Source organism: Hypanus sabinus, chromosome 18 (genome assembly GCF_030144855.1).
Source record: "Hypanus sabinus isolate sHypSab1 chromosome 18, sHypSab1.hap1, whole genome shotgun sequence".
In the NCBI taxonomy this organism is placed as follows: Eukaryota; Metazoa; Chordata; class Chondrichthyes; order Myliobatiformes; family Dasyatidae; genus Hypanus; species Hypanus sabinus.
In genome coordinates, this window is record NC_082723.1 from 15,317,266 (window position 1) to 15,342,543 (window position 25,278).

The 25,278-nt window shown below is 45.3% G+C and overlaps 1 protein-coding gene across 4 annotated transcripts in view; it reads right to left on the bottom strand.

The window, feature by feature from the left end:
- The window catches only part of LOC132407346 (ral guanine nucleotide dissociation stimulator-like), a 156,723-nt gene that overhangs the window by 1,533 nt on the left and 129,912 nt on the right, over positions 1–25,278 (bottom strand). For 3 of the 4 annotated variants that reach the window (XM_059993704.1, XM_059993703.1, XM_059993702.1), the window contains exons 2-17: positions 24,303–24,413; positions 21,699–21,892; positions 20,854–20,925; positions 19,365–19,558; positions 16,850–16,962; positions 15,615–15,830; positions 14,995–15,098; positions 13,923–14,007; positions 9,193–9,270; positions 8,438–8,524; positions 7,969–8,001; positions 7,115–7,236; positions 6,654–6,749; positions 4,261–4,459; positions 2,618–2,863; positions 895–1,009 (exon numbers count right to left, since the gene is read on the bottom strand). In XM_059993704.1, the coding sequence (XP_059849687.1) occupies positions 895–1,009; positions 2,618–2,863; positions 4,261–4,459; positions 6,654–6,749; positions 7,115–7,236; positions 7,969–8,001; positions 8,438–8,524; positions 9,193–9,270; positions 13,923–14,007; positions 14,995–15,098; positions 15,615–15,830; positions 16,850–16,962; positions 19,365–19,558; positions 20,854–20,925; positions 21,699–21,892; positions 24,303–24,413 (2,065 nt within the window). The remainder of the gene's footprint in view (positions 1–894; positions 1,010–2,617; positions 2,864–4,260; positions 4,460–6,653; positions 6,750–7,114; positions 7,237–7,968; positions 8,002–8,437; positions 8,525–9,192; positions 9,271–13,922; positions 14,008–14,994; positions 15,099–15,614; positions 15,831–16,849; positions 16,963–19,364; positions 19,559–20,853; positions 20,926–21,698; positions 21,893–24,302; positions 24,414–25,278) is intronic. The other variant, XM_059993705.1, reaches the window with a different exon arrangement.

A 25,278-nucleotide genomic window follows, 5' to 3' on the forward strand; every position in this document is an offset into this window, starting at 1 on the left:
ATGATGAGTTCTCACTTGGTGACTACTACTTGTGTAGCACTGAGGGTGGTTGAAGGCTGACCTTGGACTCATTGAAGGATTGCAACCTCAGTACGTCCTGAAGGTAGTTGGGAAGATAATCCTGGCCAATTATGGACTTCCCTGGCATGGAGACAACTAAAGTCAGTCATGGAACTATGTTTAGGCAAACTAGCACCGGCTTATTCAGACACCATAGAGGTAGATGGATAATGTGACTTCAAGTTAGATTGGAAATTGCATTATCTATCTATGCTGTATTGTGTGGTGTCTACACTAAGTTCAATAACTTAATCTCCCTAATGGATGCATTAGCCAGGCATTACAAAGCTGCTTGTAATCTGAAATAAACAGAGAGTGCTTTAAATACTCAACAAATCATATGAGTCTGTGCAGAGAAACCTTGACCTTGATCCAAATGGTTTGGATCAAGAGTTCTCTGCACAGACTCATTTGATTTGTTGAGTATTTAAAGCACTCTCTGCTTATTTCAGATTACAAACAGCTTTGCTTTTTCCTGCTGCATTTACCAGCTATTTAGAGGATCATGTAGCACTGACCATGCCAATCAATACATGGTCTGATACCTCAGCTCACAGCAATTAGATGGTAATCTCTGGGAGCAGTGCAGGCTGTAGATTTTTCCTAACCGTGCCAATGGTCAAGCCATTCTGATTTAAAGTGATACATATTGCCCAGGCTCCTTTGTTTGGTCACAGTTACTGATCCACTTTGGGAGAGTGAGAGTGACCCTAAAGGGAGCTCTCACAGGATAGTGCAAATGACCCAGAATGAAGTTCACTCTGGGACAGTGTGAATGACCCATATGATTCTACTGAGTCCTGTGTACCCACAACATCTAAATGACATGCATACCTCTGTCTTCAGCAATGATTTGCACCAGTTGGTAATCCTCAGGCCTGTCCCCATCCAGATTGTGTTTGGCCATGGCCTTTCGAATGACTACAGGTGTTTTATCCTGGCTTGTCACCTAGAACAGAGGTTTAAACCTTTAAAAGAAAACTGGAAAATTGCCCTGTTGTTCATTCAGTAAATGAGAACGTCTACCACAAATAGTTTGCACCTTTCCTCGGCACCACTTCCCCTTTGTCTCTACAAATGTCCTTTGATGCTCTCCATGGGACACCTACATCCATGAAGAGTGCCTGTACACTGGTTTGCACCTCATCAGTGACCTTGGAGCTCATCAAGCCATCTGATCTTAGAGAAAGCATTACAAGCAAGCCCATGCATTAGATATCCTCGTTGTTCAGGGCCGGGAAAACATAACAAGACTGCAGACTCTGGAATGGGGAGCAGTATCTGCTGGAGGAACTCAGTGGAGTGAGAAGCATCTCTTGGGAGGAAAGCATCAATGTTTCTAGTTGAAACTGTGCATTTGTAGTCTATCTTCTGAAGTACGGTAACTGCAGTCATTTTGGAACCAAATAGGCCAACTGCATGCAGCAGCCCCACCTAACACAAGGGAGACATGAACAGGTTTATATCACAGATTGGCTACAGCGCCAAAGGTAGTTTGCACTCACTCTTTCTCAGAGCAACACTCCAATTCTATTCCTACCTCCTGGCTCTGCAGCCCTAAAAGACTTTCTGGACCACTTGTCCATTTCCTTCTTAAAGGCCACAGTCAGGCTACAACATCAGCCATTAATCATAACCATCTAGTGGCAGGGTATAAATATTGAGTTATAGATGGATAGTGTTGAAATTCACCCTTCAGCTCATTAACCATCAAGCACCCATTACCACTAATCACGATTTATTTCCCCCACATTCCAATCAACTTCACACATATTCTACCACTCACCTGCATACCAGTAGGGATTACTAACTAACCTGGGATGAGGGAAAAATCTTGTGGTCACAGGGAGAGTGTGCAAACTCTACACGACAGCACCCGAAGTCAGAATTGAACTCAAGCACTGGCACTGTTAGGTTGTACTTTTCTCACTTCACCACTGTTCCTACGGGCCTGTGCTTTCCTTCAGAATAGTAATGGCTTTTTTTTGTATCTGCCTTACAGTGGGTGGGATGGTGCATGGGGGTGAGTTTATCCAAAAGATAGCTAAAAGCATGTTGCCCTGGAGTGTGAGTTTTGCTTGTATCAAGCAACACACACAAAATGCTAGAGGAACTCAGTAGGCCAGGCAGCGTCTATGGAAAAGAGTAAACAGTCAACATTTTGGGCCAAGGCCCTTCATCAGGACTTCATCTTTTTCAGCAGTCAACTTCCCGGCTCTTCACCACTCTTTCTCTGCCGGTTTCACCTGTCACCAACCACCTTATGCTTCTTCCTCCCCTCCTCCCACCTGCTTGATCTGATTTCAGTTTTTTCTCCCCCCAGTCCTGATGAAGTGTCTTGGCCCAAAACGTCTTGATTGTTCACTCTTTTCCATAAAAGCCACCTGGCTTGCTAAGTACCTCCAAGCATTTTGTATGTAGTGCTTTGGACTAACAGCATCGACAGACCTCCTCGTGTTTGATTATAGCCCTTACTTACCTTGGGCTACCCCCCCCCCCCCCATCTTCCCCCAATGCACAATGAAATACGTCAGGAACAGCAGTACGTGACACTTACCAAAATGCTCTTGTACATGTTCCCATTGTCGACATCCAGACTGACCCGAATGATACAGCAGTCGTCCACCTGCTGGTTATAAAGTGGCAGAGATAGTGTGGAGTAGCTGGATATTCCAGAGACAGAGCGCTTGTGCGTCCTGGAGGACGTTATGGGTGTGGAGGACACTGAGGAAGAGGAGGCACTGCTTGACCCTGAGCCGATTCCAGACGTGTCCAATGAGGACAGCGATGTTGATTCCCAGAACTAAAAGAAAATAAAATATAGGGAACAAAATATAAAGGTTTACCATCGGGACAGACTGGTACTAAGATCGCCCAGTCTGGCCCAGCTTGGAATGTTGTACCTGCCAGTTAAAAGCTGGTACAGTAATCCAGCGTTCAGTAAAAAAAAATCACAGGGACTGAAATAAAACTTGAGCTTCTAAATTGTGCAGAGGTTTACAGTGTATATCCACCTTTAACCCCAGCATTGCCACCAGCACCCTTGTGTTTTACCTACACCAGCGCCAAGCTCGATTCACGTCCGCCTCCCTTACAACCACAACTTCACACACAATGGCACCTTTAGAGCAGCACCACAGGCCAAGCACTTCACAGTAAGACTGGTGTACAAAACTAAACTTCAAGAGACATTATGGAAATTAAACAGCGTCTTAAAAGTGGATTGAGAGGTAGAGGGTTCAGGGAGCAAACCCCAGCAATGAGACAGCTCTGGGTAGCAAAGGTCACCAGCATCACCGGTGGAGGATTTAAATTCAGCAGGGGTCAAGAGGTTTGAGTTGGAGGAACACAAATATTTCATTGGGTTGCAGGGCAGAGGAGGTAAAAGGGCACAGTTTGTGGATTATGGACATTGATTTCTTAATATTTTGTGTCCCTTTAAAATATTGCAGGTATGTACAAAGCTGACAACCTGGAATTTCTCTTTAAACCCCAGGAAGGAATGTATAATACTGTGGGCTGATGAAGAAAACAGAGAAGTGTTTGTGGATGGGAGAGTCCCAACTCCAGGCTGCTTGGACACTTCAGCAAGCAAACTCCTCCCTTCACCCCTATACCGGAGAGCTGTTGGTGGTCAGCCAACATATCTACTGTGGGAGACAACACTCCCTTGCGGGACTAAAGGCAGGCAAATGGACTCTTGTAACTCAATCTGGTGATTCGTGGCTGTCAAACAGCCAGCCTTTCCTTGCTCAACTTCAGCATGTTTCTAACAAACTGACAGACCCGTTGAGTTCTATTTTCCTTTAACTTGCTGCTGGTTTTAGCTGCTCTGAGCCTGGTTCGGGAGATTAACCTTCTACTCCTGGGGACTGCAGGATAATGATGAAGAGTTGGAAACCCCAATGGATGGGGGTTTAACAGGGCAATAAGAAATGGATATATTTTGGGGAAGCGGATGGAGGAGAAAGCAGTGATCACCCCTGGAACAATCTTCAGCTGGGAGCAGGAACAACTTAGCTCTTTCTAATAGGTCTTGTGGCAACATAAAAAGGGTGGGTATCTAATTCCATTGAAGTCTCTTTCGTTACACCAGGCTTCCTGAGGCCAGTTTAACTGCTAGGATAGCTGACACTCAAGTCTGTGGCACCAGACCTCACAGTTAAAGCTTGTGACTGTTTGCACAACCTCTTCCCCTACCTTCTTCTCCTGGGAATCCGGTGACTCGGAGATGAAGCTGATGTTGATTTCCTCCACGTCAGAGCTGCTGGAGCCGGCGGACGTGACACTGACTGAGTCTGCTGCGTCCCCGCCACCCAGGTATGGCCCATACTTGAGCTGCTCGCAGGATCGGGACTGGGCACCCGAACTCGGCGCATCCGTGGCTGGCGTCTGTCGGCTGCAGGAGTCAATGGGGAAAGAAGTTAACAAGCCGAACAATGCAGTGTTGACAAACTGAGCAGCCACTTTGTTTTGGGGTTATCAGCAACAGTTCCCATTACTCTTCTTGCAATGTTTACTTCCACTGATATCAATATAAACTCCAGTAACGTAGAATATTCAACAATTCTATATGTGTTTTTTCTTTCCTGAGCAGGTTCTCCCTGAACCTAACGGTGAGCGAATACTGTGGGAGTGCCCCCACCATCCTCACCTCCCAATTCCATGCACTCCCCATCTGCTGAGATAGACCTGCAGCAGAACCTCCTGCCTGTCTTGTCTTCATCCCCAGGAACACAGAGGCCAACTGTCTCCAAATATTGACCTTTGATCAACCAGCTTACCTCAACTCAGAAATGAACACGGGCTAACCTCCCAGCTCTTACCACACCAAACTATTCTGCACCCAAGGGAAACTTTAAAATGCTTCCTAAATAAAAAACTCCTGCACTGTATTTTTAGAGGGTGATCATTTAACAACACAAATGTCTACTCACTCCTACAGAATGCAATGAGGAAGGTAAATGGCTAGCTGGTGCTGTAAGAGGATTTGAGCACATATGGAAATTCATTTCACTGTAGGACCCTGCAATACTATGTGCTGGTCTGGTCTCCCCAATGAAGGAGAATGCAATGAGGATTCCTGCTACTGGGGCGTTGTCCTACAAACAGGGATTTGGCAAACTAAGCCAAGACTCAATTGAGTATAGAAGAATCTAATTGAACCATTCAAAATTCTTAGAGGCCAACAGGGAGATAGAGGAATTAGGACCCACTTGTGCTTCTATTTCTTACGTTCCTATATCCCAATTATAAAGAAAGTGGTGGTGAGTTTGGTGATTTTGTATGGAAGGGGCTAGGTGGTAGGCAAAAGGTGAGCTGACAATTTATTTTCCTACTGTGCATTGTGGCCAGGAATACACTAAAGTGGATTTGGTTAATTGAGACACATTGGGACCAGTACATTTTGACCCAATTAAGCAGCTGCTCCAATCAGCTGAAGTTTCATGGAAATAGTTAAAAAGGTATAAAAAAGGCAAACTGAGTAACAAATTATCTATTTAAGTGAAATACAGAACAAATTAGAACACTACCAATATTACTTGGGTACTATAAACTAATAAGCTTTGGCACTATAGTTCCTAATAGTTATCCACAGAGGAATTCATCCAGTGTAGAGTACCACGTCTTTGGATTGACTACAAATGAACAAGATCAGTGTAGACACCTGGTGCAGATAATGGACTGCCTTCATACAATGCTTTCAATGATCGCATCCTCCAAATCTTCATTTTCATTGTAACATTCAAGATGATTATCGATACCTTCAAATTCTTCATAGTTCCTCACTTGTTGAAGTAGTGAAGTTGTTTCATTTTCACTCTTGGCTGTTTCTGGCATTTCGAAGCCTGAATGCTTGGAACAGCAGTGGGTTCTGAATTGTCTTACTGTTTATTTCTCACCAACTATCAGTGACAAAATTTACTGTTTTTTTGAACACAAATACACACTGCAGACTCTATTTAAAAACTGCTCGATCTAAACACAGTAGCATCTAATGGCCGCACAAGTGTACATGACTGATGCAAGTTAAAAACTGTTCAGGAAAAATCTCCTGTTCAGATTAAGTGGCATAGCGTCCCAAGTAAAGGAAATCTCATAACAAGAGAAAATCTGTGGATGCTGGAAATCCGAGTAATACACGCGGAATGCTGGAGGAATTCAGGAGGCCAGGCAGCATCTATGGAAAAGCCTATTGTCGACATTTCAGGCCGAGACCCTTCAGCAGGATAGACCTGAAGGGTTTTGGCCCAAAACGTTGACTGTTTACTCTTTTCCATAGATGCTGCCTGGCCTGCTGAGTTCCTCCAGCATCTTGTATGTGTTAAAGGGAATCCCAGCAATTTTCTTGATTAGCTTTTGCTCTTTAAGAGTTGTCCCAATTAATTGGAATCCACTGTATATAAAATAGAATAAATTCAATAGTAATTTTCCTACAGAGATTTGCATAAAGAATTTGTAAAGTTCAAGGTAATGCACTAATTGCATGTTTTTTTTCAAAGAGCCAACTCGGGCCCAGGGGCCTCCCTTCTATGTCATTACATTCTGCAGGAGACCCAGCTAATCAAGGCCAGGCAGCAAACAACACTCACTCGCTCCATCGCTTAATGATGCCCGTGTTCTTCTTTGCCTTCAGAGTGTTGCTTGCAGACTCTGCCAGCGGCTCAATTTCACAAGACAGATTATAACTGGAATTGTAAAAACAGCAACAAAGTCAGAATTGGGCATCATCTTACAGTGCTTCTCACCCTCTTAGCCCCCTTCATTCAGAGGGCAAGCTTTAAAATCCCAGCCAGGCCTCACCCAGTCACTGGATCTTGGCTCTTGCTTCTCACTGGAAGTCCAATTCCACAAAGAGATCTAAATCAACCACCGAGAGCAATTTTATAAAGCTAATCTAGAAAAATGTTTGCTCTGTTGGGCAGGTGGGTACAAGATGTGAGCACCAAGCAGGGATACGGGCTTTACGCACGCCAGTAAACCACCTGGTTCTCTGACAGCACTATTACCAACCCCCTCCCCCCCCCCCCCATCAGCACAAGAGACCGCTCACCTTTCTGCCTCTGTCAGCCTGCCCACGCTCCGAAACCACTCCACAAACCGACGGTCTGGTGTGAACGAGTAATTGTTGCAGGCAGACTGCAGCAACTTGATCTGGGCAATCACTTCGAACTCCTGACAGAGAAACATTCACTGGTGTTAATGGAGGATGCAGGACAAGATACAACCATATCACACTCTTCTCAATGACTCTTTTCCTGTCTTTTGTGCTCCCGATCCAGACTTTGTCCTCAGTCTGCACTATTAGCCACACACGGGAGCAACACTTTGGAAGCAAATGTGTGAGTGCAAGGCTCCTAATTCACATTGTGGGGTGAGGGGGAGATCCCCAAATCCTGGTGGCAGCAGCATTACAGCACCGAATGCAATCTGAACAAGCCATAGCGGTCTAGATAAACACACAGAAGCCCCCTATCCTAACTGTGGCTGTCTCTCTGTATCTGAGGGCAGGTAGAACCCAGCCTGTCAGCTGATTATAATTAAAGATTCTGCTTTAGTATTTGTGCCCAGATATGAATGCACTGGTGATGCCAGTACTTTTTGTCCATCCCTAGCTGCCTACAGGCAGTTAGGATAAGGACCCCTGGGTACAGTATGTCCCATCACTGGCCCCCCACTGGGATTCAAACCCATACTACCAGGGCCAACACGTCCAGGTCTCCGAGTACAGGTCTGGTACAGTAAATATGCGAGGTGAAGGGGCCAGAGCGTCTGGACATGGGTTTCCAGCTGGGATACGAGCTCTCCCTGCGAGCAGGCACAGTGGTCCTTCATGGGGGACTCACGTTCTCAGGCACATTTTGAAAGTGACCCGCAGTTATGAAAGAAGCCATTAAAGTGTCTTACCTTTCTCCTTTTTTCAAAGTTGATCAGACCGCCCTGTGGATTGGAAAGGAACAGATTTAACTGAGGTCAAACAGCGGGGCTACATTTACTAGACCCTCAATGAATCAGCCCTTCGCGCTCTCTTGCACAGGGACAGAGAATCTACTGCGGAGGTGTCTCCACCGCAAAGTTGGTTCAACTAATGGGGCAGGCTGTGGATGTATCGTGCTAATCACCTGGAGAACAGAGCCTGATACCAGATCACCACTACAGACCGGAGCAACCTGCGAGTGAGATTTGCGACTTCACATATCTAGACAACGCGTGAACAGAGAAATCGACTCTTTGGAGATCACCACTTAACTACCTGTTTCCACCAGTGAAGGACACATTTGCCATGGCAATCAAACATCGCAGACAGACTGCAGCTGCTTGTTGAATCAAGTGAGTGCTCTGTTTAGAAGGAGACCCCAGACTATTTCTCACTTACGTCTAAATGGTCTTTCACTGCAGTGTCCAACATAACCAGGTCGGTTAGAAAAGTTCCCAAGTACGGGATTGTGCCTTGCATGACTCCCTGGAAGAGAAACGACATTACTGGTTAGGGTCAGCCACTGGAATAGTTAGCAGCCTGGACCGCAGAAACTGTAAAGCGGTGTGTTGGAGCAGGACAGAATGTGACAATAGATGACAACTCACATGTTGCTGTGAACACTCCCAATCTCTCTCACATTCCTGTGTTAGTTACAGGTTTCTAACTGCACTGGCGAGGCCATCCGGGGGAAAAGATGCTTGGGTAGCTTGTACTGCAGCTCAGTAATCCCAAGCCGACTGGACAGGCAAGATCCAGGAGGCTGGTGAGTAGCTGTGACCTCAGAGGGGGTGTGCCATTACAGGGCAGCAGAACGGTGCTGTTAATAGAGCCACTGCCTCGTGGCTCCACAACCCAATCGTGTGCTGTCCGCGTGGAGTTTACATGCTTTCTCTGTGACTAGCTAGGTTTCCTCCCATGTCCCAATGGTGTATGGGATGGTAGGTTAATAGACTCCTGTAAAATAACTCGAGCGGTGGAATCTGTGAGAGGCCCGAATCTATGTTGATGGTAAAGATATGGGATAGCAGCACAGAATCATGAGAGGGAATGGACTCTTTCCTCGGATTTTATTGTCCAAGGGCTTGATTATAATGGATAAATTAAAACCCACTGTTTAGTGCACATCAAACAGATCTCAAGGGCAAACCTACCAGATCCTTTTGTTGCTGTTGTCTTTTCTGAGCCCGTTTTGGATTGATGTCAAGGGTAGCAAACTTTGAAGTCCCCTCCTAGAGTTCCAGAAATGGAAAAGAAAGGGAGACACAGAGTGAGTATATCACAACAGGTCAGAGAAAACATGTTAGATTTAGACTTCAGCATAAACTGGGTGCTAAACCCCATCTTTCCAGCAGGTGGTGACACTGTAACAACCTCTGGATAGTAGATGAGCTGAGGTACTTTCTTTTGAAAGTGAAGTGACTTTACCTGGCATTTTGAACAAAGCAAGATCCCATGAACTGAGACTGCAATGTGATAATGTCTTTGTTGGTGGTGTTGAGTGGGGGGTGAGTATTGCCTGGGCTGCTGGGGACAGCTCCCCTACAGTTCTTTGTAACTGTGAAAAGAGCCTGATCTGAAAAGAGGGCTTGATCTATTTCATAGGTCACTCAGGAAAATAGACCACAAATGACAGTGCCAAAAGCAAGAGGGTTTTGTGTTAACCCACTGTGTTCTTTTACAGTTTTGCAAAGGAACCACCTGTGCACTGACTGGAAGCTGTTGTTAGTGTGTCAGAGGGAGTACTGGCCTAGGTTCCTGTTGCTGATCCCTTTTCAGTGGCCCAGCTGGGTGCTGCATTTAGCTGAGAGGAAGCTTAGACCAATTCCAGTACATGACAAAGACATAGCAAACAGATGGTCATTACCAGGAGGAGGGATCCCTCCACCCAGTTACAGTATCTAGGTGACTGACCTGACCAAGAATTAAAGGTCAAAAATGAAATAAATGCATATTGATGACCATTCATATGTCAGTCAAGGAAACAGACTCAAATCAGTCTTTATATCTTGTCCATGCAGATGCCGAAACACAGACAGTTGCAGGAGTAACCTTCCAAATCTGCTTCCGAGATTCCTACACACAAAGCGTCCTCCTGCCATTTCCCGGGGCAAAGTTTGTTTTACTGTACAATCAATTTAACTTATTCTCTGTACTGTGTCACCCTTTCTTTCCCGTCCCTTCTGCTCTGGGGAAAAATACAAAACCTTCATTGCACGTGCTCTCTGGACCTTTGGCTATGTGTCCCTTCGTAATACAGTATAACATTCCCCCCCCACCGGGGACAGCAGCCTTTTAACATAAGTCTTTCCAATAGGAATAATTTCACCTTGTTCCATTTTCAGTCTTCCTTTCCCCAAATTTCCTCTACTGAACACAGGGGGTGATAGCAGGACATATGATGGCTAATCCTTGTTGGGAGACGTCACTCACTGGATTGGGAAACTCCACTAATTGTTTTTCATTTGTTCCCAGCCCTGGATACTGAAACTGACATAGACACCATCATCGTGCCCAAGAACAGTGACCTGTCTAGTCTAGAAGGTGGTCTGTCAGCCCATCCATTCTCTCCCGTCTCTTTGAAAGAGTTGTCCAACTTAGGGCCACATTCCTTAGCCATGCAAATATGACTATCTTTTATAAAGTTTAAAGATTAGCTTTATTTGTCACATGTATATCGAAAGATGCAGAGAAACGTGTGCTTAAATGACCAACACATCTCAAGGATTGTGCTGGAGGCTATGCTTCTGGCACCAACATAGCATGCCCACATTTCACTAACCCTAACTGTACGAATTTGGAATCTAGGAGGAAATCAGGGCATCTGGAGGAAATCTATGTGGTCACAGGGAGAACGTACAAACTCCTTACAGGTGGCAGTAGCAACCAAACCCCTAACAGTGATTGCTGGCGCTGTAAAACTGCCACGCCTCTGCGCCGTCACATCCTACTGGGATCAGGGATTGAGCGGACCCTGGAAGTCCGAAACAAAAATAAAAACTGCTGGCTCAACAGGTCACACAGCATCTGTAGAAACTGAAACACAGCGTCATTTTGGATGCTTATTCAGCTTCCCTTTCTTCAGATGCTGCTGAAAGCGCTTTCTGTATGCTGAACTTTGGAGTCATTTCAGTTATGGGATGACAGTGTGATAGACCCAGCAGCTGCCACCCTCCATCCGCAATCAGCAGGCAGCTCCAAGTGATTCACCAACCCAGTGAGTCAGACGTGGCAGCTGCAAAACCACATGCCTAGGACTTCACACACTTACTGTAAGAGAAGCTAATCGAGGGAGGGAGAGAGAGAGAACTGTGGGTTGCTAGGAATGGAATGGAAGCTCAGACCCAGTCACTATTTTTAAAAAAAAGTGCTGTGGTGTGAACTTTCCCTTTGACAAGCCACCCAGGCTTCATCAGAAACCAGGTCCTGTTGTAGACTCTGCTGCTGGGGGCAAACCCCTTTAAAAACGCGACAACCGATCTGCCAGCTAGGTTCAGAGAGCAGAGTCCGGGACCCTTGCCAGAATATGGTGACAGGTCTGTAAGCCCTGCTCACCGATTACTGGTTATACAACCACATCCTGCCACAAGATCTCCACTGCATCTACTACACGCCTGAAAAAGTTGACCCTATAGCTGCTTCCAGGAAGCCTGAATGTTGTAACCTTTACTCGAACCACAATGCAGGTCTTTTACAATAGGGTAATCGAGCAGCTCATAGATTCAGGCTTTCTGCAAGATTCTTTTGATGTTAAGAGTGCAGAATGGTCTTATCTTTTCCCCTTTGGCACCAAGCCAGTAATGCAGGGTCATAACAAATCATATTGTCCTGACAAAGGGTCTCGGCCCAAAACGTTGTCGGCGCTTCTCCCTATAGATGCTGCCTGGCCTGCTGTGTTCTACCAGCATTTTGTGTGTGTTGTTGTTTGAATTTCCAGCATCTGCAGATTTCCTCGTGTTTGCACATTGTTATGAATTTGCTTTTGCTTGAAAATCCACGTAGGGTCCAACAATAATGAAAATTTGCTTTTATATTATCCCTTTAACACACAAGAACATCCTAAGAACAGAACTGGTCACAGATGTAGGGGAGAAGGAGGTGGGGAGATTCAGAGAGGGAAGAACTGGCCACAGATGTAGGGGAGAAGGAGGCGGGGAGATTCAGAGAGGGAAAACACAAAACTCAAGGCCTGTTCAGCCCAAAGCACTGTTCGTTATAGGGGAACTGGAGGATGGACAGAGTCATTAACAGGGTTTGGGATGGGCTTGGCTACTGCCAGATTGAGTAGAGTTTGCCAGTCCCATAAACATCATTAGCTTTCAACAGACATCGTAACGAAAGATGATACAAACAGACTTTGCTGGAAGCACTCAGCCGATCAGGCAGCATTTGTAGAAATGATTTGGGTCCAAGACTCTTCAACAAACTGACCTGAAATGTTAACTCTGTTTAACTCGCCACACCTTCCTGGCCTGCTGAGAGCTTCCAGCATTACCTGCTTTCATTGCTGATTTCCAGAATTGTTTTTTAGGTTAACAAATAGTGATTTGAATTGGATATTCATACTGTAGGTAAGGTTGTTTCTCCAGCCTCCTAGGAAGTTGAGAGCAAACATTTGCAGGGGCAAAGCTTGGTTTGAATCAATAAACTGTGGTACTTCACAGCACAGGGGTGTAGACTTACAACCAGATTTGCTGGTAGAACAAGAGAATAACAAATGCAGGACATAGCCACAAGATTTTCTCCAATCTGAACAGAGTAAGTTACAGTTACCCGCTATTTTTTGCGTACTGGAATGTTTCTAGGGAAACGACCTCGTGGTTACAGGTTCCCACTCTACAAAGTGCAGCCAGGTACACAATTTCATCCGTTACCAGAGCCCGCTGCTGGAACCCAGAAAAATCCCAAACAGGATTTGACAACATTCTTACAATAATTATTCCTTGCATCGTTCAGTGTGAAAGAGCCCCGATTTTCTTCTTGCTATTAATAACCCTACAAGGGTCCAGAACTCCTGTCCAGCAGAGGTGAGCAGGTATGGATTACCCAGGCACTATTATAATAATGATTTATTGCTGAGCCCCCTTGAGGGAAGCCCAGTCAGCTGTGTTTCAAACAGCCATCAGCTCAGAAGCCCTGACGTTATAGAGAGCTTGGTGGTAGATATTTCTCTTTAACAATCCCCAAACACGACAGCTATCAACAATAGGAGAGCTGATGGCGCAGCATTAAAGATACTGGTGTGCCATAACTCTGAACCACTGCATGGTCCACTAGCTGAAGTAATTGAGAGATGACTAGGATAACCCAACTGATCTCACTGTCCTGGGCCAAGGAGTGGAGCAGTTTGGCTGGGATTGCCATATCTGAGCTCTGTCCAGCTTTGCTGGGAAGTGAAATGGTATGGATAGTGATAAAATATATTGAAAGGCTTAGATAGAATGAATGTGGAAGGGATGTTTTCTACAGTGGGGGAAGTCTAGGACCAGAGGGCACAGTCTCAGAATGTCTCTTTAGAACAGAGATGAGGAGGAATTTCTTTAGCAAGAGGGTGATGAATCTGTGGAATTTGGCTGTGTAGGCCAAGTATTTGGGTATATTTAAAACGGAGGTTGACAGGTTCTTGATTAGTGAGGGTATCAAATATTATAGGAAGAATGCATGAGAATGGGGGTGAGAGGGATAATAAATCAGCCATGTTCAAATGACATAACAGAGTTGATGGGCCGAACAGTTTAATTCTGCTCCTATGCTTTATGGTCTAATTTAAAGCAGTGTCCTTCCATTCACTTGAGCTGACATTTGCGGAAAGTATGACCAGACAATTAGACGTCACTGAGAGGAGGACAGGGAAACTTTTGAGGTTTTTTAAAGCAGCACTTACCTTGATGAGCAGCTCACGACTCAGGGAGTGGTTATTGTCGTCAGAGAATATTTCTGATAGTTCTTGGAATATCCGAAAGTTCTCTCTGAAAAATTCCAACCAAAGGTGCAGAATGTTAGAATGTTAATGCAACACTATTTGATATCCAAAGGAAAACCGATAACTAGAGCATATTGAATAACACCCTTAATTCAGAACACCAGGATCCCATTGCAGGCAGAATGATGGGGAACTAAAAACTGGAGCTAGAATTGACCTGTGCACTACTCCAGGAAACCTAGTCTGCAAGGTCTCCTGATGATGAACTTGTCGAGATCATTCAGCAAGCAGACGACAATATCAGTCCCGTTCACTGCATGAGAAAGTCTGCAGATGCTGGAAATCCAAGCAACATAAACAAAATGTTGGAGGAACTCGGCAGGCCAGGCATCTTACCTGGCAATCACCTCCCTCCTGTGCTCCTCCCCCTTCCCTTTCTTCTATGGTCTTCTACCCTCTCCACTCAGACTTCCCCCTTCTCCAGCCCTTTATCTATTTCACCTATCAATTTCCCAACTCTTTACTTCATCCCTCCCCCTCCTGGTTTCACATATCACCTACCACCTGGTACTTCTTCCTCCGCTCCCCTCACCTTCTTCCTCTGACTTCTCATCTTTTCTTTCCAGTCCAGATGAAGGATCTCTGCCCAAAATATCAACTGTCTCCACTTTTCCCACAGATTCTGCCTGACATGACAGATTTGGAGGAGCACAGACATGAAGCTTTGAGCTGGAGATAATTACCAAAGACAGGTTTAAAGGATGAAGACTTATATACAGATTCATCGTCACCCCAGAAATTCACGTCGACCAGTGGAAGCGCTGGGCGACTGGGGATCAGGCGTGGACAGTGAGAGTTCTGACCACATGGTTGAGGAGGGGAAGGATGGAAAATTAAGCTGGAGAATCAAATTTAAGAGGTAAAAAAAAACTGCAGATGAGTTGAATCCACAACTCAGGAGGAGTTAGAAAACTTCATCATAAGCAGGCTATTAAATAAAAGAATCAAAACATAAACTTTCTCCTGTTCTTACCTCGAGACTTCATCCCAAGTTTTCTTGAGCCTGTGGACAGAGTTGCATTGTAAAGCAGAGAGGATGGCTCGTAGTGAGGAGAAATTTTTGAAGATTCTGCACTCCTGCGGTAAAGGGAAAGGATTGAAGAAGGTTTATAAAGCAGTAATATTTTAAGACTCAGCCAGTTGTTCCAAGCATACATGGTTACTAACAGCTGCGAACAGTAACAGCTGTGTGTTATGTTCTGCTCCCAAAAGTTGCCTCTATCTACATCAGCACATCTAGTGACTGAAGAGCACTGATTTCCAACTCTCATTTTATGTTTTCACAATTGTAGCTCTCCACCCCAACTGCTCAGAAGGTACTCAGCTCCTGCTGGAGTCGAACTGCCAGGACTGGCCACGTTAGCCCTCAACTCATTTTCTTAGATGTTTATTATAAAGGCCAGTCAATGGAAAAATGGAAATGAGGGCTGAGAAGGTGGCACTGGAGACAGGAGGTTATGTGGTTAAAGCTCCAAGAACATACCCACCCAGAGTTGGCAAATCTGTGCTTTTTTGACATAACCCAAGGGCTATACTTGGCCTCAGATCCTAAAGTTAACGTTACTCAATATACCTTTTCAGCTTCTTACTTACCCGAGCCACCTCAATCCATCGCTCTATGATCTTGGCTCTCTGTTGAGGCTTCAAACTCTTGTCACTCAAACAAGTTGCAATGACACAGTTCGTAACCCTGTTAAACTGTGTGACAGTGGCACGTATTGTTGGTGCCACGTGTTCCTTCCCCTTCTTGTCCCTCTGCGACCAGATGCTTCCTAGGCAGTGATATGGGACTACTTTCTTGAACAACTCCTGAAGAAAAGAAAGAGAATCTCAGAACAATGATAGAAACCGGACTGTGCTCCATACATGAGATGAACGGTAGAGCAGTGGCTGCTGTAAAATTGATCGGGATACAATCCCCATTGCTGTTTGTGAGGAGCATGTACGTTCTCCCAGTGACTGCATTAACTTCCTTGGGTGCTCCTGTTTCCTCCCACATTCAAAATATGAGCAGGTTAAGGTTAGTAAGTTGTGGGCATTATATGCTGGCGCCTCTCTGAAGTATGGCAGCGCTTGTGGGGTTAACCATAACGCTTGCTCGGACGTGTTCATCGTTGCAAACAACTACTTCACTGTAAGTTTCAATGTTTGTGTGACAAATAAAGCTAATCTTTTCGATCTTTAATGGTGAACATTCTGACTAAATGTCAGTGTACCACCAGAGAGGCGGACTCTGCCTTCCCTGTGTTCCACCCTGAATGATCGAATTCACACCACAGGGTAGAACTTGTTGCACTTGATATGGACAAGGACATGCACAACACTATCAAAACTGCAGGCCCAGCTGGGCCCTCCGAAAAAGTGCCGTCCCTGAATTACACGTACCTATCCACCAGCTTTACAGCACAGGCGGCCTGGGTTCAAATCCCGCCACCGCCTATAAGGAGTTTGTACATTCTGCCCGTGACCATGTGGGTTTCCTCTGGCTGCTCCGGGTTCCTATCGGTCATTATAAATTGTCCCACGATTAGGCTGGGATTAAATTGGGGAATTGCTGGGTAGCAGGGCTGGAAGGGTCAGAAGAACCTACACAGCATTCTACCTCAACAGATCAACCAGAGTTCCAATAATTGACCCTTCTGCCTGCCTAAATAATACTCACTTAGCTTCTGAGGAAAAAAACTGACGCTGAATAGAAAGGCAGTGTACTAAAATGAAACTAAAACTCAGACCAACAGTTGCCCTAAGAGAACAGGAGGAAATGGGGCTGATTTCTTGTCACTAGCCACCCAAGTGTTTGTGTGCTTTCATTCTGAAAGTACACTCACCGCGTCCATTAGCGTGAACTGTTCAGCCACCACATTGGCAAGAAAGGACAGGAAGTCAGGCTTTGGCTCTTCAAACCCATTCTCCTCAACCATCGTGAAGGTGCAGTGATCGGCTGCGGTAAACACACAAAGGTCAGAATAAGTTTATTATCTAAGTACATATTTGTCAACGTATACTACCCTGAGATTGATCATTCACAGTAACTACAAAGGAACTCAACAGAGCCTATGAAAAACGGCACAGGACAGAGATGGACAACAACCAAAATGCAAAAGACAACAAACTGTGCAAATACAAAAATAAATAATAATAAATGTGTAAAGGGGGTTTCTTCTTTTTTCTTTGTTACTGTGTATGTCATCAAAAGGGCTTCTTTTGTTAACTAGCAGGAATGCTTCTTTGTTGCAAGAGAGTGCTGGAAGCTTGTTTGGGTTAAAATTTACTGATAACGAGAATTGTATTCCTTTGTAAACCAAATGGGGATTAATGTTCTTTCTTCTGAGTCTGTAAGCTTTTGTTGACGGGCTTTTGGGGAGATCGGCGCGAGGGGGTCGAAAGAGAGGACGCAATGCTGTAAGCTGGGCGAGGATCGGACCCCAAGCGGGGGTCCGAGGCCCGGAGGTACTCCGAGGAGGGGGGATGAAGCTAGATGTGCTTGGTTGACCACTCGGAGGGTCCTGAGCTGCGAGTCGAGGAGTTCGGAGGGGATCGAATGGTGGCCAGAAGACTTCAGTAATTGAGCTCCAACGGTTGTGCACGAAGTGGTTTGGACTTTGATAAGTTTGGCGCCTTTTCTTTATTTTTTCTCTTCATATATACTGTATCGTTATTAAACACTTAGTTATAGTAACCTTTATAAATTGTACTCATTTAATCGCATATGGTGTACTGTCTGTTTTTGGGCGAGGCGGGGACATCACACAGCATCCACACCAGCTGATTACCCAGTTTGGCGGGGCCGAAGGCTGCTCCCCGTAGACGAGAACGAGCTGAGCGAGCCTGAGGTGACCCAGGGAGTTACAAATGAATAAATAAGAAAGCAATAAATGTCAAGAACACGAGTTGTGGAGTCGCTAAAAGTGAGTCAGTAATTTGGGGGATCAGTTCAGTGTTGGGGTGAATGAAGTTATCCCCTCTGGTTCAAGAGCCTGATGGTCAAAGTTATCTACAGCTCAGTCAGATCTGGGATTACATGCAAGGTTGTCAACTGCCTCCTCTTCTTCTAATCACTCTACCATTGGACACTATTCCTACAGCTGCCCAACTCTAGAATTCATTCCACAATCCTTCCTGGATCCCCCATTTGTCCTCCATTAAAGCAGTCTTTGACAGCAATTTCCTTTGTTGTTATTCCTTTCTGCACATCGGGAGGCAACCTTACCGTTTCTTTAGCATTTTTGTCTGTTTTTTATACCAGGCTGAGTTGCTTAACCAAGCGTGCAAGGAGCTGGCTGGATTTGAACCCAACACCATTCGCCTCAAAGTCCAGTGCAGATGCCATTACACCTCGGCTAGCCAACTATATCCCTTGCACGCATTGAAATCTTCTTAAATATCTACTGAAACTCTTCACAATTCCATTCAGCTCAGGCAGTATCCATAGATAGAAGTCCAGAGTTAATATGATTGAAAACCTTTCACTGGATTTGGCAGAAAAGACCATCAATGAGAAACACTCCACAGAAGCTGCCTGGCCTGCTGAGTATCTCCAACCTTTTCTGTTTTTATTTCAGATGTCCAGCATCTTTTTTCATTAAAATCTACTTTATGCTGCTCAGTGTAATTGGTTTGATACCATTCCTGGGAAGTTAAAAGCACTTCATAAATGCCAGGTGTAGTTATTCATGTATGGATACACTGTGTTCAAACACATTACAGTTGGGGACAAGAATCATAGGAACACACAATAGTTGGTTCATGTTTAAACTATTTAAATTAAGGGAAGTAATAATATAACTTTTATCATTATTTGTATCTCCTGCTCACTCCAGCTCCTCTATTTCATATTTCCTTATGACATTGAAACAGGCTGATTGGCCCAATGAGTTTATGCTGGCTTGCAGGCAATCTCATTATCCCAATTCCCTGTAACCTATTCTTTCCTACGTCCATCAACTCCCCACTTAACTACAGTGGTAATTTAAAGTAGCAATCAATCCACAAATCAAAAGATCTCTGCACGCAAGAGGAATCCAGAGCAACTGGAAGAAACCCCTAGTGAGAACATGCAAACTCCACAGACAGCACCAGAGACGAGGATTGAATCAGGATGGGTGAAGCTGTGAGGGAGCATCACTTCCTTCAGTTAATTCTCTTCTTCTGGTGGGGCTGCCTCATGAGAGTGAGTGTGGAAGTTGCCAGAGGCCATCTTATACTTCACTGACGGGTCCTGAGAAGCTTTAATTAAAGAGAAATTGGATAGGTGGTGACAGCTTTCTCTAGGATGAATGAAGACTCAGAGACGATATGGTGGGCCAGATTTAGAGTTGCGGGCACGGTGCTGAAAGAACCTACCATCTTCAACAAGGTCCAGCTCTTTGTGTCTTTGGAATGTACCAAGGAGGACATGGGCGCGGCGTTGCAGATCCGAACCTGGAAACATCTGATGGATGTAAGAGTACAGATGCTTCAGACAGGAATAATCAGGTGGCTTCCTGAAGTCTTCGGAATACTGATCAAGCCAGGCTCCGAGAATGGATGAAATGGTGCTGAAAGAAGAGAACAAAGAGTGTAAGTACATGGTAGTGGATGAGCAACGCTCTCTGCCAAACAGCAGACAGCCAGAGTACCATGACTCCTGTTCCAGAGGAAGTGTGGTAAGTGTTACATCAGCATCTAGCAACTGGAATCACTGATCTGAAGGCATAACTTCAATTCCCTCTTGGAGCATGTCAAGGAGGACATCAGTGCAATATTGCAGATCCAAATCTGGAAATACTGCATATAACACACACAAAGTACAGGAGGCACTCAGCAGGCCAGGCAGCGTCTACGGAAAAGAGTAAACTGCTGATGTTTCAGGCCGGAACCCTTCATACGGACTGGAAAACATCCTTCTGAAAAGTCTCGGCCTGTAAGGTTGAACACTTACTCTTTTCCATAGATGCTGCCTGACTTGCTGAGCTTCTCCAGCTTTTGTGGGTGTTGCTTTGGATTTCCAGCATCTGCAGATGCTCTCATGTCTGAAGGATGTAAATTTATACATGCTTCAGGCAGGAATAATCTGGTGGCTTCAAGGGTTTAGGAAAGTGCTGCCCCGAGGCATGACTTCCAGTCCCACTGTGGTAGCTAGAGAGAATTTAAACTCAAGTAATTGAATATATGTGGGATTAATCAGCAACAATAATCATGAAGTGAAACTAATAAAAGCAATAAAGTAAAAAAAATTGAACTGACTCACTGACATTCTTCAAGTGGAATAAATGTTGCCATCCTTACCATTCTGAAAGCATGCCTGACTCTCAATTACACTCTAACAGCGGAACAAGTCTCTTGGTTCAGGGGCAATGAGAGATGTGGAAAAAATGCTGGCAGCGATGCCCACATCCGATGAATAAATAATGTAAACATTCATGGGTAGCCAAGCAGAACATGCACAGGATAAAAGAAAAGCATGCTAATTTACTTTGTCCTTTTCAACAAGCAATTTCTCTAGCATGAAATTCATTGCTAAATACCACCAGAGAAAATGTTTCTGTTCCCCCAGTCTTAAGAGCATCTGTTTACTTTTATTAATCAGCAAAGGTCAATGAGATACAAATGGTTTCCAGAGAACTTGCAGCCTACATTAAATGGATGGAAATCCCCCCAGCACTCCCGATTGTGTAGAGCAACAAGACGCAGAAACTGAAGAAGTGAACCACAATGAACGGCCGGTTTCATTAACAAAAATGGCGAAATTGTTGTCATAGGAACTCAACATGTTTTAGCAAGCACGTTACTCCGCATTCTGGGTGTTAATCATTCAGAACACAATGCAGTAAGAGGCACCAAAAGACCTTACTTTTTCAGTTCCACCCTGTCATCTGGTGTAAGCTTGGAAACGTCTCCATTCATTTGGTGCAAGTTTCCGTATCTGTGAGAAAAATGAGTGAGATTGTAACCACTGAGTTAGGATTATGGGAGAGAGAAGGATTTGAAAGCTTTAAGGTCTGGGTAGAACGTCCTCTTCTTCAGATTTGACCTGTAACTCTCTGCTGGGTCAGTGTGGTGATGTACAAATCCCAAGAGGTTGCAGAATTTGGCTGGAGGTCTCATCTGGACCAGCTGGACTAGGGCAAACAGTAAATTACTCAGTCTGGGATACAATTTCAGCATCCAAATAGCCTTTTGCTGTGTGAAAAGGCCAAGTTTCAGCTTTAGTAGAGTTACTAAGACTATCAGAATGAAAACACTGGCCTCTTATTCAACCTTCTTCACTTCAAGGATATCAAAGGGCACCTGTACCCCACCAGTGAGTCTTTTGCTAGTTTTCTTTTTGCTGAAGAGAAGACCAAGGATAGCTTGATGGAATCTGTCAATGAAAAAACCCTGGCAGTGCTGCACAGACTGGGGCACCGTACGCCTTTCCTTATATCAACCTGCAACACCTTTCACTTTCTCCTCAATGCACATGAAGGACTTGCTTCAGCTACAACTGTGAGTTCCACATCAAATTTACTCCCTGGGAAAAGAGCTTTCCTATTATTTCCCCCTTACATTTAGGGTCCTCAATGTCTGGTCTCTTCACACAGAAAGACATCCTTTACATTGAACCAATCAAGTCTTTACGCAGCTTAAAAGCTTCTATCAGGTCATCACCCCAGCCTCCCAGTTCCAATGGCTCCAACCACCTGTCACTACAGTCACCTGTTGAGCAGTAGGTCCAACACTTGTTTGGTTGATGCGAAGGCCCGGTAGGTGCAGAGGAAGATGGTGACGTAGGTGGAGTCATTGCCTTTAAAGGCCGATACCAGGTACTCCACAAGTTTCTCCAGGGTCCCGGCCTTGATGGTTCGCACTTTGCACGTTTCATACAGGTTCATGGCAGACTCACTCTCCACCTGTTGAGAAGAGGACGGGCATGTCATATTGGCCTGCAAAGCTGCTGGGGTGAGAAGCATTACGGCTGGTTTATACTTGTGCATACGGGCTGTGCCGTTGCCTACACCGTAAACCTGATTTTCATTTCTGCATCGCTCTATGCCGTAGCGAGCATGCTCTGGTGTGCACCAAAACGCTAGTTGGCGATGGGGTTTTTAGGCCACTGTGTTGAGTTTCTTTGTGAGAGACATGGACAAGGAAATGCACTTCAAACATTTTCGCATGTCTGCGGGTAGATTTGGTTCAGCTATTTCGCATCGGTGTACAGACATGGCGGACAAGAAGCAACTGGAAATGAATAGGAGGAAATGCGATGCTACCAGGTGGGCCGATCACAGTTGTTGCGGTCTACGAGTTACTTTTCTGGAGAGGTGCACATCACCCTATGGCATAGGGTAGACGTTACCTACAGCTTTGATGCGACGCACAAGTATAAATCAGCCTGTGGACAGGACTTCCTATCTCAGTGAAGGGAATGGAGACCTCCGTTAAGGCAATGTAAAGTTGTTATTCTTTGCTGCTTGGTGCTCGGCTAACAACAGCAACACATCATTAAAACCGGAAATACGGCTCCCTCGATGACTCGGGCAAAGGTATTAAGGGAGGGGCTGAGTAACACGAGCCAGTGACTGTTCAGGCAGAGCTTGGCTCAAATGGGTCAGTGGCGTCTCATGCTGCGCCAGTGACTGTGACGTGCAGCCATTAGAGCAATGCAGGAACTCGACTGCCAGCTTGTACGCTGTAAACTCCCACACCAGGCAACACAAAAGCCTGACAAACAACATGAAAATAAGCAGCATCAGCAAAACGCCGGGAGGAATTCAGCAAGCCAGGCAGCATTTTTGGAGAAAAATAAACAGTTGCCGTTTCAGCTCCCTGTAATGTCAACAATCCATTACTCCTGATCCCAGTCCTTTTTCACTCACAGACATGCCCATCCACACATCATTAATTCAGTCATTTACAGTAACCAATCCTTAGGAAGAAACACAGGCGTGAATGGGAACGTGCATGCTCAGGAACACGGCCAAGGCCAGGATCAAACCAGGATCCAAGGCCAGGATGAAACCAGAAACCCTGGAGCTGTGGGGGCACATTAATCTCTGCCCCTCCCCACCCCTAAATGGTACATGGCTGCCAATCTTCACGTTGTACCGGGGCCCCAGCTCCCCACTCAGGTGAGCATGAAGGAATTCATAACTCTACGCAGAAAGTGGGGGCCATTACTCTTCAGCCTACACCTAAAATGCAGAGCCAGCTTCTGTGTTTCCTATGCACACCAGTCGGCCTAGCTTCAAAATTACTCGACTGTAGTTGGATGCAGTGGGATGCCCAGAGGTTATGAAATGTTTGATAGATATGCAAAAATCTATCACTCTTCCATAAATGCTGCCTGGCCTGCTGAGTTCCTCCAGCATTTTGTGCATGTTGCTGCAGATCTTCTTTTGCTTTAGATATGCAAATATATTGCTTTTCTTTCCACAGCTTTAACCTTAATGATGGCTTAGAACATTATTCTTGATGACTTTATTGTTAATGATATTTTAAAAAAGGATTAACAGCAGCCTTGAGAAGGGACTGAGGGGAATGGAGGAGTTTGGCCCTGGTGGTGTAGGAATTTGGGCAGTGATGCATCGGATTAGACAATAGACAATAGGTTCAGGAGTAGGCCATTCAGCCCTTTGAGCCAGCACCATCATTCAATGTGATCATGGCTGATCATCCACAATCAGTACCCCCATTCCTGCCTTCTCCCCATATCCCTTGACTCCGCTATCCTTAAGAGCTCTATCTAACTCTTTCTTGAAAGCATCCAGAGAATTGGCCTCCACTGCCTCCTGAGGCAGAGCATTCCACTGATCCACAACTCCCTAGGTGAAAAAGTTTTTCCTGAACTCCGTTCTAAATGGCCTACCCCTTGTTCTTAAATTGTGGCCTCTGGTTCTGGACTCCCCCAACATCGGGAACATGTTTACTGTGTCTATAGTATGTCCAATCCCTTAATAATATATGTTTCAATCAGATCCCCTCTCATTCTTCTAAATTTCAGTGTATACAAGCCCAGTCCCTCCAATCTTTCAACATGTGACAGTCCCGCCATCCTGGGAATTAACCTCATGAACCTGCGCTGCACTCTCTCAATAGCAAGAATGTCTTTCCTCAGATTTGGAGACCAAAACTGAATACAATACTCCAGGTGTGGTCTCACCAGGGCCCTGTATAACTGCAGAAGGACCTCTTTGCTCCTATTCTCAACTCCCCTTGTTATGAAGGCCAACATGCCATTAGCTTTCTTCACTGCCTGCTGTACCTGCATGCTTACTTTCAGCAATTGATGAACAAGTACACCTAGTAAGGGTTACTGCTTACCCCAAGCCATCGCTGCCCTTTGCTCGCCGTGTGGTGTACCTGCACTCTCCTCAACGTTATCGTATAGATGGCGCCATCTTCTGTCTCCTCACCAATCTCCTGCGCTGTGCTCTGTAAACGAAAGCGACCTGTGAGTAAGTACAGTGCCTCATACAGCCAGCGGGTCTGCCCATGTGATTAGAAACAGAACAGGTTACAAACACACAGCAACTCCAGGCAGTATCTGTGCAGGGAGAAGCAGATGCAGCATTTCAGATCAAGGAGCTCTGCAGACACACTACTAGATCTGCTGAGTTCCCTTTTCATTTCAGATTTCCAGCATTTTGTCTTTAAGTTTGCTAAGTCCAAGGTAGACTGGGTGCCTGTTAACGGGACACAATGTGGACTGATTCTGGGACGCAGTGGCCCTCAAGATCCAGGCAGCTCAGTCAGATTTGTGCCAAGCTATTTTTCTACTTATAGTGCCTTGTTCTGAACATCTTGGAGAGAGCAGTTTTCTGAAACTGGGCCTCAAATCAACACCGCAGGATTTATACCTATCCTCAACTTGAGTTAAAGGTAAATTAGTAGCACTTTGGTTAAAACTTCACAGCCATCTATTTCTCAGGTTTTTCAATAGCACAGAAAGACAGAGACAATACCGGATATTCTCAAGGAGATTCTTGGTGCACCCCAATACACCACTTCGATAGGTGGGCCAAACCAGGTGAGGGTAGCCGGCAGCCTCCTACCTCGATGAGAAAGAGGCATGCCTATCAGCTCTAGCAGACTAGGTGGATGAGATCTACAGTGAGATCCAACGGCTAGGAAGGTGGTACCGCGATGCTCCACAGAGGGCAAAGGGCACGACAGGGCACAGAAGACGAGATGGTCGCCCACTGCAACCAAGTTGGGCCTCACTTGTTCATAACACTGCATCTGGACACCCAAGGTTGGGAGAGTGGAGCTTCCCCGGTGGAATGGCTTGTCCACTTAC